A 14,169-nucleotide genomic window follows, 5' to 3' on the forward strand; every position below is an offset into this window, starting at 1 on the left:
AATAAAGTTAAATTCTTAAAAATTTAATTGTAACACCCCATAACCTTTATATTCAACATTTAAACTGTGTTATGCATGATTTTTGGTTATTTTAAATTTTATTTTGCTTAAAGTAATTTCAAAATTTTTAAAAAGAATAAAAAAATACAAAAAAACACAGGAAAATGACCCACAGACTAGTAGGAAAGGCCCGAGCTCGCGTACCTTTTATTTACACTGGGACATCTCATCGCAGACGGTCATGTCTATGCATGCATTTGCACCTCTTCGCATGCACCGACTACCACGTCAGGCTTGGGAGTGCATGCTATTCGCCTGTTGCACACAGTTGCACGCAAGGCCAAACCTTAAATGACTTTTGACGGATGAGGTGTCCCATTTGTCCTGTCAACCCATTACTGGGCGTACATGGCCTACCACATCACGTGCATGCATGCTATGTAGTGGTGGTTGGTCGACTACTAGGCTGCTCAATGGCTACTATTGATTACATGTGATCCAAAGGACTACTTGTAACGATCCCGAAAATTTAAAAAGAAATGCATATAATAATTTGAGTGCGGAAGCGAAATAAATGTTAAAGTTAACATCCCTTACACAATAACTCAAAAGTACTAACAAATATCACAAAATAAATTCTCCGAAAGAAATACTAAAAATGAAAAAAAAAAGGAAACTATAAAGTATCTAGCATCTACTTGTAGCCTTCTTGCGGATCGGGGTCGAGAATCGGGTCCTCTTGTTCTGAAATGGTTAAATAAGGGGTGAGCTACACTATCCCAATTAGGACATCACAATATATCGCCGTCACAGAAGTAAAGGTTGGTAGAAAACCAAAAATAGCTAATGGAGCACAAATTTTAAACTAATACATTCATTAAAATTAAAACCATTCTCCATTTTTCTTACCCTTGGAGAACCTGCGAAAACAACCTATAAAGACAATAACATCATATAGATGATAACTTCATGCACAATCAGTAACATAGAACATATCAAAATTCATATTCATTAACGATACTTAATCATCACCGTTTCTCATTTTACCAGCCTACTAGTATCCATGGGGATCCATAGAGGTATCCCCGCTACACGTGAACTCTTTCCATTAACAACCTTAATTCCAAGGCCGTCCCCATACCCCGTCCGGTATGAGCGCCAAGACATCAAACATCAATACCCCGTTCGGTATGAGAGTGAAGCGTGTCATCTCCATACCTCATCCGGTATGAGTGTCAAATGACCAAGTCTCCATATCCCGTCCGGTATGAGACAACGTTTACGGTAGGGTTCTCTATGAACCCGGTTCGTCTACCATCTCTTAGGATATCTAGTGAGGTTGTCACCTTATATGTTTATTAGGTCACATCCCTTTCCTGTTTATCCTTAATCTCTGTTACCAAATTAAACACAATCACATAAATAATGAACATGCACCCAGTAATACAATCATATCTTAAATCCAAAAATCACACAGTGGTCAAGTAATATAGTAATACATGCATTTAAAACTCTAAAACTAGATAACATCATGCTTTTAAACTGTAAAATAAATCAATAAGAATTAACAGAGAACAATGTTCGATTTTGGGGTCCATAAGCAATCCATAATTAATTATGCATATTTATCTGACTTGTACAAAAAAGTGTATTATTATTTATTCAAACTTCACATCTATGATAGGAAATAGAGTGAGGGGTTCTTACTTGATTCGACGCTGAAAACTAGATGGTTACTGCTACGGGCGGTTCCTAAGTTCCATGAATTTTTCTTCGGAATTGAAACGCGTTTACAGTACCTAAAAGTGTCCCAAATAAACCCAAAAATCAGACCCAGGCTCTACTCGGCCAATTTTAGAATTCCAGCATGGCGGCTCCGCCGTGCTCCGGCTGGCGGTTGTGATACGCCTCGGGTTGGCTGTTTTCGACCGAATTCAGCCGAACTTGCTCTGATTTCTGTGAGAAAATACACTTAGGGCCCTCGGTGGGCCAAAAAAATGCAAAAAACAAAAACTCACCGATGGTGGGGCTCTCCAGTGCAACGACTCCTCCAGCTCACGTTACGGTTGGGTGTTTTGCTTCGGTCAACCTTTAGAGAGGGAAACGGTGGTCACAACGATGGAAAAATTACATCGAACGGGAATCAGGAAGGGCCTCATCGGAGGCATTTTCTGAAACACCCCGCGGCTGCGTTTTCCGGCCAATTAGCTAGCTCTTTCACCTCGATTTGGCCATGTGTGGGTTTAAAATTAAATTTAGTGCAAGAGGGGAAATTTTTACCACGTTTGGCGGTCGAAAATTGCTCTGGTACGACGGCAGGCGGCGGCGGTCGGCTCCCCGGCAGCTGGGCTGTCTTCTCCGGCGAGGGGCTCCAGTGGCTAGGGTTTGGGTTTGGGTGCGGATGGGGTTATTTATACCGATCCGCTTTTGATCTGGGCCGTCAATTGCATTTAATCTAGACCGTCCGATCGCAATTAAATAGGGAGTGAATCTGGACCGTTCATCACGATTCAATCTGTGTCATCCGTGCGCGATTCAATCTAACTATCTGTGTGCGATGCAATCTGGGTTGTCCGTACGCGTTTTTAATCTGGTACGTCCGTGCGTGCGGGAACAAATCTCAGCCGTTCGATCGCACGCACGCGGATCACCCACGCGGCTCCCCTCCGCGTGGCCTCCCGCGTCAACGTCTCTGTCACTTGACGCGTCCTGGTTGGTCAGGGCTGCTGACCGGGTAGCTGACGTAGTGTAACTTTTTTAAATTGCGTTTTGACCCATAGTTTCTGATTTTTCTTTCAAAAATACCTCCAGAACCCAAATTGTCACCCCTTTTCCCCAAAATTATTTTCAATTAAATCCCTAACCAATTTTTACGCTTTCTATTATTATTATTATTATTATTTTCATTAAATCAAATTAAAATTAAATAAATTAAATTAAAATCATATAAATAATAATTATATTTATATAAAAAATAATAATAATAATTAATAAAAAAAAATGAAATATTGGGTGTTACATCACTTGCATTCGAGAAGGCCATTTAAAACCCTTTCACCTCCTTTCCCTTCACAAAATTTTCTTCTTCACTTCCTTAGAAAAATTAAAAGAATGTTTGATAGAGGACAGAGTGAGACTAAAGGCTTGAATTTCTTCATAAGGAAATTTACGGATTGCTGAGCAACTTTCCATCTTCCTCAAAACCACCAACAACCTTATTGGAACTTCAAAGTTTAAAGGTTTAGGTAATACATTTCCTAGTATTTCCTTCGACGACAGTGGATCACAATTGATTGTAGGGACACTATTGGTTAAGGCATTGATCATTAGTTTTTTTAAAACTCAAAAAATCTTTGTGCTTAATTTGTAATCTAAATCCCTTTTTATTTTGTTATTAAGGCTGTTTAAAACTCCTTAATGTTTCATAATTTTAATTTTTTCAGATCAATATCGTATTTTTTATTTTAATCTTATATTTTATTCAATTAAATAATTCTTGAAATTAATTATTTTAATTTATCATAGGAAATTTTTATTTTGTTTGTTATTTAAATAGATTTCAGAGAAAAAGAAAAAAAGAAAAATGCAGAAAATTCGGTGGGAATGTCTGCAGGAAAGATCACGCCCACGCATGCTCCAAGTACTGCTCACGTGTGTGCGAGCACGGCTAACACAGAACCTACACTCTGTGCGCACGTCCTATTCGCGCAGGGAGCGAATCGCAGTCTCTGCACGCGTCCCATCATGCGAAGATGGGTGCGGCTCCTGCGCTTTGTGCGCGTGTCATCCGCGCAATAGGCCTGTGTGATAAGCCTACACATGGCAAGCTAGGCCGGTGCATGTAGCAGGCTAGGCTTGTCCTTTGTGTCTGGTTGGGGTAGTGTGTGTTGCCACAGGTAGTGTGCATCACCCCTTGGGCACTATGTTGTTGTTGTTTTGGTAGCGTGCTTCCAATTTTCACACTGCCGTCACATTGCATTGTCCATCCGCCAATAATATCCGTCAGTCATCACATCACACTTTTTCCATTAACTTTCTCTCTCCTTACTAGATTTCGCCACTTGGCGCAAATCCAACAATTTTCATTTTCTATAAATAGGGATCATCCCTTCACCATTTTCTCATTAGTTCGATTTCCATTCTTTCATCCTCCGAGAGCTTTAGAGAGACAGGGAGTGATCTAAAGAGAGAGGGAGAGGAGGAGAAGAAGAAAAGACAAAAAGAAAAACATAGAACTTTTGGTAACGAATTTAATATTTACTTCTAATATCCTGAAGAGCATTTCGAGATAAAATTGACAAAGTTAAACTAAATATTCTCATGATTATTTTTTATGCTTAAGTGAAATGATTTAGGTTGTTAATTGCATATTTTATGGATATATATGAACTTATTATTCTTGCATGTGAAATTTAAATGACTAAATATTCGAGGTAAATATTGATATATGATGCAATTGACGGTGAAAAAATAATTAAGCGTGAAATGATGTACAAACGTGAGAAATATGTAATGCTATTGGCATGCATAATTCATAAAGTATTTCGTTAGATTTTTTATCTTTGAGGGGTTTCTATTTCTCCTCCTATCTAGTCCGAAAAGACATATGAGACGACCGATTTCTGTGGATTATGGTATATCTTCTAACGATAGTGGTGACGTGATAAGATTGTAGGGGTCACCTTCAGCGAATTGCAATCGTGACCATAGATAACATGTAGGACCACTGTAGTTAGCACGACCGTGACCATAAATCGTGTAAATGTACTATTGGTTTGACAAATTGTAAATGTGTTATTGGTTTTGCAAGCCACAAATTGCTGTTTTAAATGAAATAAATTGGTCATTCCATATAGGTAGTCGGGAATCCATATTGCACTCAATAGATGGAAGTCAAAACGACTTCACATGAAGAATAAAATGAAAGACAGTGCATATCATGATTTATTTGATTTTCTCTATTTTCAGAATTATTGATTTAGATGACATGATGTGGCTACGACTTGATAGATTTGAATGTTTTTATTTAAAAAATAAATTATTTTTATAATTAATAAAGAATGCTGACATGATTTTTGATGGTAAGTGATGATGGTACTTTTAATTATCTTTAAAATATTATGATGTTATTCAAATATTATTTTTCTTACTTAGTATATGGAACTCATCCCTTTCCATGCCCCCTCTTGATGAGGAAGATAGTGAAGAATCGATCGCTGACCTACCTTTGAAGTCTTTTAGGATCTCGTGGATCCATAAACCTTTTATGAGTGCATTACTTGTCCCACACTCTGATGAGTCAATTTATATAGTAATGACTCTCTTTTGTATTTTGTTATTTTGTATTTTTTTGCCTTTTTTGGTCTAAGATATATATCTATTTGTAGCTTATATAATTTACAAGAAATTTATGATTATTTGTTCCACTGCATACATTTATCTATTACGCATTCGAATATGTTATTTTGTATTTTTTTGCCACTTCTAGTCTTATATATAGGTATTTGGAGCTCATATAATTTACAAGAAATTTGTGATTATTTTTTCCACTGGATACATTTATCTATTACGCACTCCTAATATGTTTCTGTATTTAGCATCCTTTTGCCTTAATTAGCATTTGAGATGCGATAGTTTTTCCTCTAAAATTATATGATATCGAAATTGAATTATTTTCCCATTCACAATGCTAGTTAGGGATCTTTTCTACCCTCAGTTGATATAAATTAGAACGGTTTTGCGTGAAGATTTATAAAATTTGTAAATAAATTGAAACTATTTGGGATTGATGACTGTTATCCGTGCATGATTGTCACTGTTTAACAATCTATTTGAAAATTGTTATATGTTTGCCAGTGCATGATTGATGAATATTTTCTATATTTTTCTTATCGTTATGCCATGCTATGTGAAGTTAATTTGTTGAACTCTGTATGTTTCATATTATTTTCTTTCATTTTGTTTTGCTATTATTGGTTCATTTTCCTTTCACATTTGTTTCTCACTATTTCATTTAGAGGCTTACAATTTGAAAATGATTTTTTAACAGATACACTGTTTTCTTCAAAACCAATGTTTTCAGAATATTTTAATCAATTTTGTTGCAGTCCTTTCAAAAGGTATGTTTATAATGGTATGTTTTGAAATTAATTAACTATTGAAAACCTTGGTAATGCAGTTTAAATACTATCTCTTATTGAGTTTATTAGAACACACCTCAGTCCATATCCCCCTTAAATGAAGTGAAAAGTGATGATTTGCTGGCCGAGTTGCCATTCAAAGCTTTTTAGATCCATTTGTGGACTGTAGGGAAATTTTTTGGGCATTTGTTTGTCTGCACTGATGAATTATGATTTTGTAATAAAATAAGTGGCTCAATACCATGTTGTGTATATATGTAGGTTATCAGCCAACTTCTTGGCTTTAGGTGTAATTCGAACATCAAATATTTTGTAAGGGATGATTTTTCTTCCAGTGTACATATATATATATATATATATTTATGCATTCATAGATGTTCTGTTATCAGATACCTTTCCACTGGGTATGGGGATGTCACAGTTGGTATCAAAGTATGATTCTCGGACATTTTTTACATTGAGGTCTTGGGTTTAGGTTTAGAAAACTAGAAATTTTTTTAGAACTAGAAATAATCTTTGCACCTTAGCAAACAACTTTGTTTTTAAACCTTTGTCCCCTTTTATAGGCAAATATGACTTGGTGGAGACCTTCTGTAGAAAAGGATGCTCAGGATGCTCCAACCTAGGCAGAGTTTATTGAACTGTTTTGAGCAATTCAGGTTATGATAGTTGTTATGGGCCATAACCTCTCACATAATGCTGGCCAGCCACCTCCTACAAGTGATCATTGTCTTGTTAATCATACTATCTCACATAATATCTCAGAATTTAGGAGACTAAACCCTCATCACTTTGATGGTAGACTTGACCCGATGGTCGTCAATGCAAGGATAAGGCAGATACAAAAACTCTCCCCCATCTTTAAGCTTACTAAAGAGCAAAAAGTTTCCCTTACAACCTTCATGTTCATCGGAGAGGCCGAACATTGTTGGTGTTTCAAGAAAGATGCCTTACCTACTCTGATTACTTAGGATCAGTTCATAGATGTCTTTCTTAAGATTTACTTCTTAGTTTATATCCGGGAGTAGAAAGAAGAAGAAATTTAAGATCTATAATAGGAAAACATGACCGTAAGCCAATGTGCCACCAAGTTTATCTACTTGTCCCAATTTACCTCGGAGATCGTAGCCACAAAAATTAGATAGGTCTGAAAATTTCTTAAGGGGTCTTAGGGAAGACATCTTTGATCGAATGGCTATGATAAAGCCAAATACTTATGTAGAGGTCTTAAAACATACCCAGTTGATCGAGGAACTCCTTTTTGCGTGTTACCAGCACATCAACAATGTTCGAGCTCAACAACAATAAAAGGGGAAGTTGATAGGCTAGGATAATACTAATAAGCAATCTAGAATAGCTCCTGTTGTAGTTGCTGCCCCACCTCCACCTGCTGATAATCCTACCTAGCCTACCCAGACATGCCAACATTCCAAAAAAAGTCATAGTAATTAGCTCTTTTACTGTAACACCTCGCTCACCATCACACTAAATTTGTATCTAGAAATTCCTATTTATTCAGGCCTTAAAGACACTTGAACTTATTTAAATTTATCTTGTAGTTTTATATCGTATTTCATAATTTAAATTCGTGATTTTAATTTTATACTGATTTCGTTATTTTATTTTAATTTATTTTTGTTATTTTTATTAAAATAATTTTCTGGAGAAAAGACAGGAAAAAGGGGCGGAATCATATGAGAAAGTGCTTGCTGGAAAGACCCGCCTGCACATGCATCATGCGTTGTGTGCGTGTGTGTGCATGCGGCCAGCACGGGACGTGTGCACTGTGCACACGTCCCGTCCGCATGGGGCATGAAGCCGGTCTGTGCGCGGGTCTCATCGCGCACAAACAGGCCAGTTCGAGCACATCACAATGCGCGCAGATAGGGCCACGTGTCGTGCGCCCTATGTAAGCTTCATCCACACAGTATGCCTACGTGGATAGGCCTGCGTGTGGCCAACTTTGGGAGGCACACTACTGCCTTCGGCATAGTGTGCCACCTTGGACAGTGTGCCATCATCGCCTTAGGTGGAGAGCCACCGCCGGTTAGAGGATTTTTCTTTCGTTTTTCACACTGCCGTCGTGTCGTGTCACATCACTCTTATTCCACTCAAATTTCTCTCTCTTCACTAGATTTTACCACTTAGTACAAATCCAACAGTCTCTATTTTCTATAAATAGGGATCCATTTCTTCCATTTTCCTCATCACTTCCATTTCATTCTTTCATCCTTTAAGAGCTTAGAGAGAGATGAATTGATCTAGAGAGAGAAAGAGAGGAGAAAAAGAAGAAAAGTGTAGAAAAACTTCAAGGTTTTGGTAAGCAATTTAATATTTCCTTAAACATTTTAAGGAGTATTTTTAGAAATTAAAATTTATGAAATTTAAGATTTATTATTAGCATGATTTATGTTTAATTGTTCCAATAAAGTGAATTATTCTTGATTAAGCATGCCATGAGATTTTATAAGCACTTGATAATTGCATGTGATTTAATTAACATGATTTTAGTGAAAAAATTTTGAATATGAAAAGGGGAATGAGCTTGAAATGGTCTGAAAAAAATAAATGTATTGACATGCATAATGCATCAAGTGTCTCATTAGGCTTTTTATCTCTAAGGAATTTTTATTTTCCCATTTCTTATATAGTCTGAAAAGACGTGAAAGGACCAATCCTTGTGGATAGCAGCGTACCCTCTGACAAGAGTGATGATGCAAATATCTGTTAAAGGTCACATGCGACTAGAATAACTTAACCTTGTTGGCACAGTTGATGGGTTCTAGCTGGAGGATGCTTGAAATAATTCAAGGTCTCCAATTAAACTATTACGTCGAAGATGCGTACCTTAACTAAATTCAGATCCAACTAACATTCATCATGAGAATTTGAGAAGTCTAGTTTACGAATCCTAAAATTTTAAGACATAGGCAAGTTTGCATAAGAAGAACCTTGTGACTTCAGAATAACTGATGATGGAATTTTCAGGTCTCGAGATTGAATATGGGTATCTACCAACCTCGAGGTCAAGTTGGATGTTCTGAAAGAAGTCCATACATCTAAATTATCTATCAATCTAAGAAATATGAAGATGTATCAGGATTTGAGGTGCCGCTTTTGGTGGCCTGGTATGAAAAAGGATATTATTGAATTTGTCTCCCAATGTTTCATTTACTAGCAAGTCAAGGTAGAACATCGGAGACCCAATAGTCTTCTGCACTGTCTCCCCATCCAAGAGTGGAAATGGAGCATGTGATTATGGATTTTATCATTGGTTTACCGAGGACTAGTTCATAATTTTAATGTTATTTAGGTCATAGTGGATAGATTGATTAAATTCATTCATTTTCTTATAGTCAAGATTACTAATTCAACAAGAAAGTTGGTTAGGTTGTATGTTGAGGAGATTGTCAGGCTCTATGGTGTCTTAGCTAGTGGTGTCCGACAGGGATCCTTGTTTTACTTTTCATTTTTAGAAAAGTTTTGAAGAGGCTCTTGGCTCTAGTCTTTACTTCAACACTACTTGTTATCCACAAACTGATGGACAATCTGAATAAACCATTCAGACATTTGAGGACATACTGTGTGCCTATAAATTGGATTTTGGTGGCAATTAGGACCAACATCTCCCCCTAGCCGAGTTTGTTTACAACAATAGTTATTACTATAGTACTGGTATGACTCTATATGAAACCCTTTATAATAGACCATGTTGATCTCCTACTTATTGGAATGAAGTTGGAAACAAGCATGTCCCAGATATAGATTACATTCAGGAGACAATTGACAAGTGATGTGATCCTAAATAGCCCACAGCTAGTTCAAAAAATGCAATCCTGCACCAAGGAGGAGCTCTATGAAAATCTTGACTCTTGCAGAATAATCACTCATGGGTCTCATCCCAAACAGGAAAACAATGCCAATATCCTTTTATTTCCTAAATGGAGACGCCCTAAATATAAAAGTAAAATTATCCATAACTACTTTTCTAAATGGGATTATTCAAAATCATAGACCAAGTTTGTTCAGAGGAAACTTAATCCCCAAGAGAGATTAATGGGCTTGAAGAATTCTGAGGAAGCCCAACCCAAGAAAGGACCAAGCCTTGGTCCAAGTCAAGGAAGCCAAAGGCCATATGACCCAATTATGCAATAGCCTTAGAAGGCCCTTGCGCACTTATGCGAATAACTTAATTCGCACGCTGCAGCGCGCCCACATGCACACAACCTATTAGGCACACAGGCAGCCAATGCGCTGGTGCGCAACAAGGCCTGCATATGAACGAGCTCAAGTCAGGCAACATCCCCACTCGCATGGCCCAACAAACTCGCAAAACCACGCACATACGGACCTAATAGACCTGACACGACCCACCTGGCCAACTGCGGGCCTGCATCGAGTGCACATGTGGCCCAGTCCATATGTATGTTCAACCTACTCGGACAATCTATCTATTCGACCCACCCATTCTTTTTGTCTTGCTTTGGATCTTTAGGCCCAATTGGATCCAGCTTGGAGTTTTCTTTTGCCAACTTTTGGGCCTTCAAGGTTGTCCACTTCTTGACCTAAACTTAGTCATAAGGTTTGAACCTCTTTGGGAGCTTATTGAGGTTGGGTACTTAGCCCTATGTGCAAAAGCCTTAAATTCTTCCCTCTTGTACACTTGGATTGAGCTCTAAGTCCCTCCTTAAATGAGTTTTAGACCTGCGCTATTATTATATTACTTCGTGGGCCAGAATTATCGACCCCTTCAAGGTTGGACTCGAATTGAACTTCGAAATTGTTTTTGGCCTAATTGGGATGACATCAATGACTTTCATGCTTCTCTCTCTCTCTTTATATCTGACAACAACTCTCTTTATGAAATCTCAAAATATCTTGATTTTAATACGAGAACAAAAACATAGGTGTATACTGCAATAGAGAGAGAAGGAAAGAAACGGTGACTGGGAGAAGATTATTATTTTTAATTTTCACAATAATATATACATCTTATACAAATATTGTCTTAATTTGAGCTTTTTTATTGACAATATCCATAGCCTCCGATAGTTGAAAGAAATATATGGTTGTAAGTTTAGAATTACACACATGAAGTCCTAACCTTGACAAAATCCACATTGTTTAACTTGATAAGGTAAGAACAAACCGTCATCAGATAGTTATATGGAATTATGTAATCTAAAGTAAACCAAACCAAAAGAGATACAAAGTAATGCTGAACTGGGAATGCCTATGTGCCACCTGTTTACATTATTCTGCTTTACTGTGAGTGAGTATTCATTATGAATTATGTGAGTGGAAGAGAAAGAAGAAGAGCAGTCAAATTTGATGAATATATTTTGGAAGAGAAATAAAGTTAGAAAGATGGTGATTAATTGGGTCTCATCAAGACACTTCCATGGTTACATAATAAAAGTGTAGTGTGATAACATAAATTAATTGCATAAAGAGGGGCATGTGAGGAAATTATGATAAGAGAAAGAGGAAGAAGCATGATATGGTGCCTAATGTTTTCTCTTGGTTAGATGTATGAGTGCCAAGTTATGCGTGTGTGTGTGTGTTTTTTTTTTTATTTAAATTCTGTTATATTTAACTTAAAAGCAATTCAAGGATCAAACTGAAACCAAATAAGAAAATAGATTCTTAATTTTAAGACTTTAAAAGGTCGAGGACCAATTTTGCAAATATAATCTTTTTAGGTGGTTGGTAGGAGATTCAGAAAAATTCTAATTTTAAACTAGTGGAGTCGGTAACACTCTCGCGGGACTTGAATACACATCCATGTATCTGTGCGCCGATGTTTGAGCAGAAAGCAAGCAATTATGGACTTGCAAGGGTGGGCTGCTACAAATGAAGGGTGGATTGCTACAAATGAGAGCGCCAAAAAGATGCTCTCTAGGGTTCTAAAAGAGCATCCATTTTTGTTTCTTCCTCCGCTTCACAGGGTTCCACTCCGCACTGGCAACGTGATCGAGCTCGTTGGTCCATCACCTTCTGCTAAAACCCAAATATTGTACCAGGTCCTTGCATTAAACATGAACTAGTTGCATGCTGATATTCAAGAATCTCGAATTTAAGACGGATTTTGTTTTTGTCTTATTGCTTTAAGCATAGGTTGCAATCAATGGAATTCTTCCTAAGCAGTGGAATGGTATTCATTACGGAGGATTGGGGCAATTGGTGTTCTTTCTCGACTTGGATTGTCGTTTTGACATTTTACGGTTCTCCCACATGTTGAAACATCGAATCATGGAAGCTAACGGTAGGTTATGCGACTTATTGATCTTGTTTGTCATCTTTTTGCGTGTGTTCTTTTTATTTCTCTCATCTGATTTACATTGACATCTACGTTTGTGTATTTCTACTATTAATGTGTTAATGGAAATTGGATAATCTACTTGGTCTTTGACAATTGTCGCAGAACAAGGTCCCTGTTTATACCTTCGATATGTGTATTTATGGCGAACATTGGTGCAGAATAGATTTTCTGATTAACTCTTGAGATGTAGATTAGAAACAATATTTAATTAAATATGAAATTATTATGCTATTTAGGGTTCTATTTATTATAGTTTTGGTACTTTTAGGATTTTAAGATTTTATTTTTATTAGTATTTAAAATTTCTATTTGCATAATTAGTATTTTTTAGTTTAATTCTATAGGAAATATAATTTAGGAAACATTACAAATATTTTCTTAACTTTATCTTTTTAAAAATGCTTCAGTTATTCAATATAATATTTTGGGAGTTTTTTTTATTTTTTAGTCGTGTGAAGCAATTAAACCCCTGAATGCAATACTAATGATTTCTTAGATACATTATTTGAGAAATTCTAGGTGCCATGTTTAAGTTCTTTTATCACTAATTTCTAAGTAGACAAATTAATCCTAATTTTTCATACATCAAAGAGACCTGATATATTGGTAGTTTAAGTTACCTGGCCAACTGGGTGTTAGCACCTCACTTAATCTATAAGTGACACTGTGAATATGCTGCCATGAATTGTGCTTTGCACTAAATCACTGTAGTGACAACAGACTGAATATGAAAATCCTGTCAATGTTTCTGAAGTACCACTGATAACCATAAAGACAAACTAATGTGTTCAACATACAGACATATATTTTGCAACTTGCATGTTAAACACTAAGCATGAAACTCTTGCAAATGTAACAACGGTGATGATAGTAACAAAGATGATGATGAAATGATTTGGTTGACATTGTTCTTATCATAAAGAAATTTTTCCAGAGGATATAACTATTTACTATAGTTATATGATTGCTTTTCTTTTGAAAACGGAAGCATGAGACAATTCATAGATTCCTTCTCTAGAAGACTATTTTCCTATAATGGAGCTTACAATGTAGATTTTTTGTTAACTTTTTTCTGGAACCTGATGTAAATGCACTTTTATTGTCGATCTTGTTTTTTCCAGAGGACATTAGGGCTGTCTTCTCTGGCTTGTTTCTTAAATATTTTTCTCTCTATTATATTATAACTTATAAAGTTATGTACTTTCCTATTGCTTAAGTTTTAGCATGATTGGTCATGAAATCAATTGCTTACATGGTCTCGGACAAGTTCTTTGTTTAAGCTGTGGAACCTCATCCCTCTTGTTGTTAATCCATTTGTTGCCCTCAAGTGGGCCTTTGTTCAAAGCCCTGCTTGGCTTGTATTCATTTGGATTTGTGTTCACGTGCAAGTTTGTTACTGCACTTGTCTCCCCCAACTTCAGGGGCTTATATTTCTTATCTTCTGAAGCTTACTGTTGGGTTGTCAAAGATAACTTTTGAGTGGCAGGATGCTCCAACGTGAGGAGATTTCGCCTATCACTTATCCTTGCCATTCTTGTCGTTTGTATTAGTTACTCAAAAGGGTGCATGATGGTTTTTTACTGTAAGAGTCCAATTTGTTAGGATGTAAGCTCATATGTTATGCAAAAAGTAGACCTTTTTGGTTTTCTGAACTCGAAAAAAGAGAAAGAATAGTTTGTATTAAGAATGTTTTTTTGATTGATGTGT

General features: G+C 36.6%; 1 protein-coding gene across 5 annotated transcripts in view; it reads left to right on the forward strand.

The window, feature by feature from the left end:
• The first annotated feature begins 11,865 nt into the window (after positions 1-11,865).
• Positions 11,866-14,169, forward strand: part of XRCC2 (homolog of X-ray repair cross complementing 2 (XRCC2)) — a 68,056-nt gene continuing 65,752 nt past the window's right edge. For all 5 annotated transcript variants that reach the window (XR_015821576.1, XR_015821577.1, XM_022040858.2 and 2 more), the window contains exons 1-2: positions 11,866-12,163; positions 12,258-12,405. Coding sequence is in view for 3 of the 5 variants with exons in the window: in XM_022040858.2 (XP_021896550.1) it covers positions 11,966-12,163; positions 12,258-12,405 (346 nt within the window). In the remaining 2 variants the exon portion in view is untranslated. The remainder of the gene's footprint in view (positions 12,164-12,257; positions 12,406-14,169) is intronic.

This window comes from Carica papaya, chromosome 6, assembly GCF_054855325.1.
Source record: "Carica papaya isolate Zhongbai chromosome 6, ASM5485532v1, whole genome shotgun sequence".
Taxonomy (NCBI): domain Eukaryota; kingdom Viridiplantae; phylum Streptophyta; class Magnoliopsida; order Brassicales; family Caricaceae; genus Carica; species Carica papaya.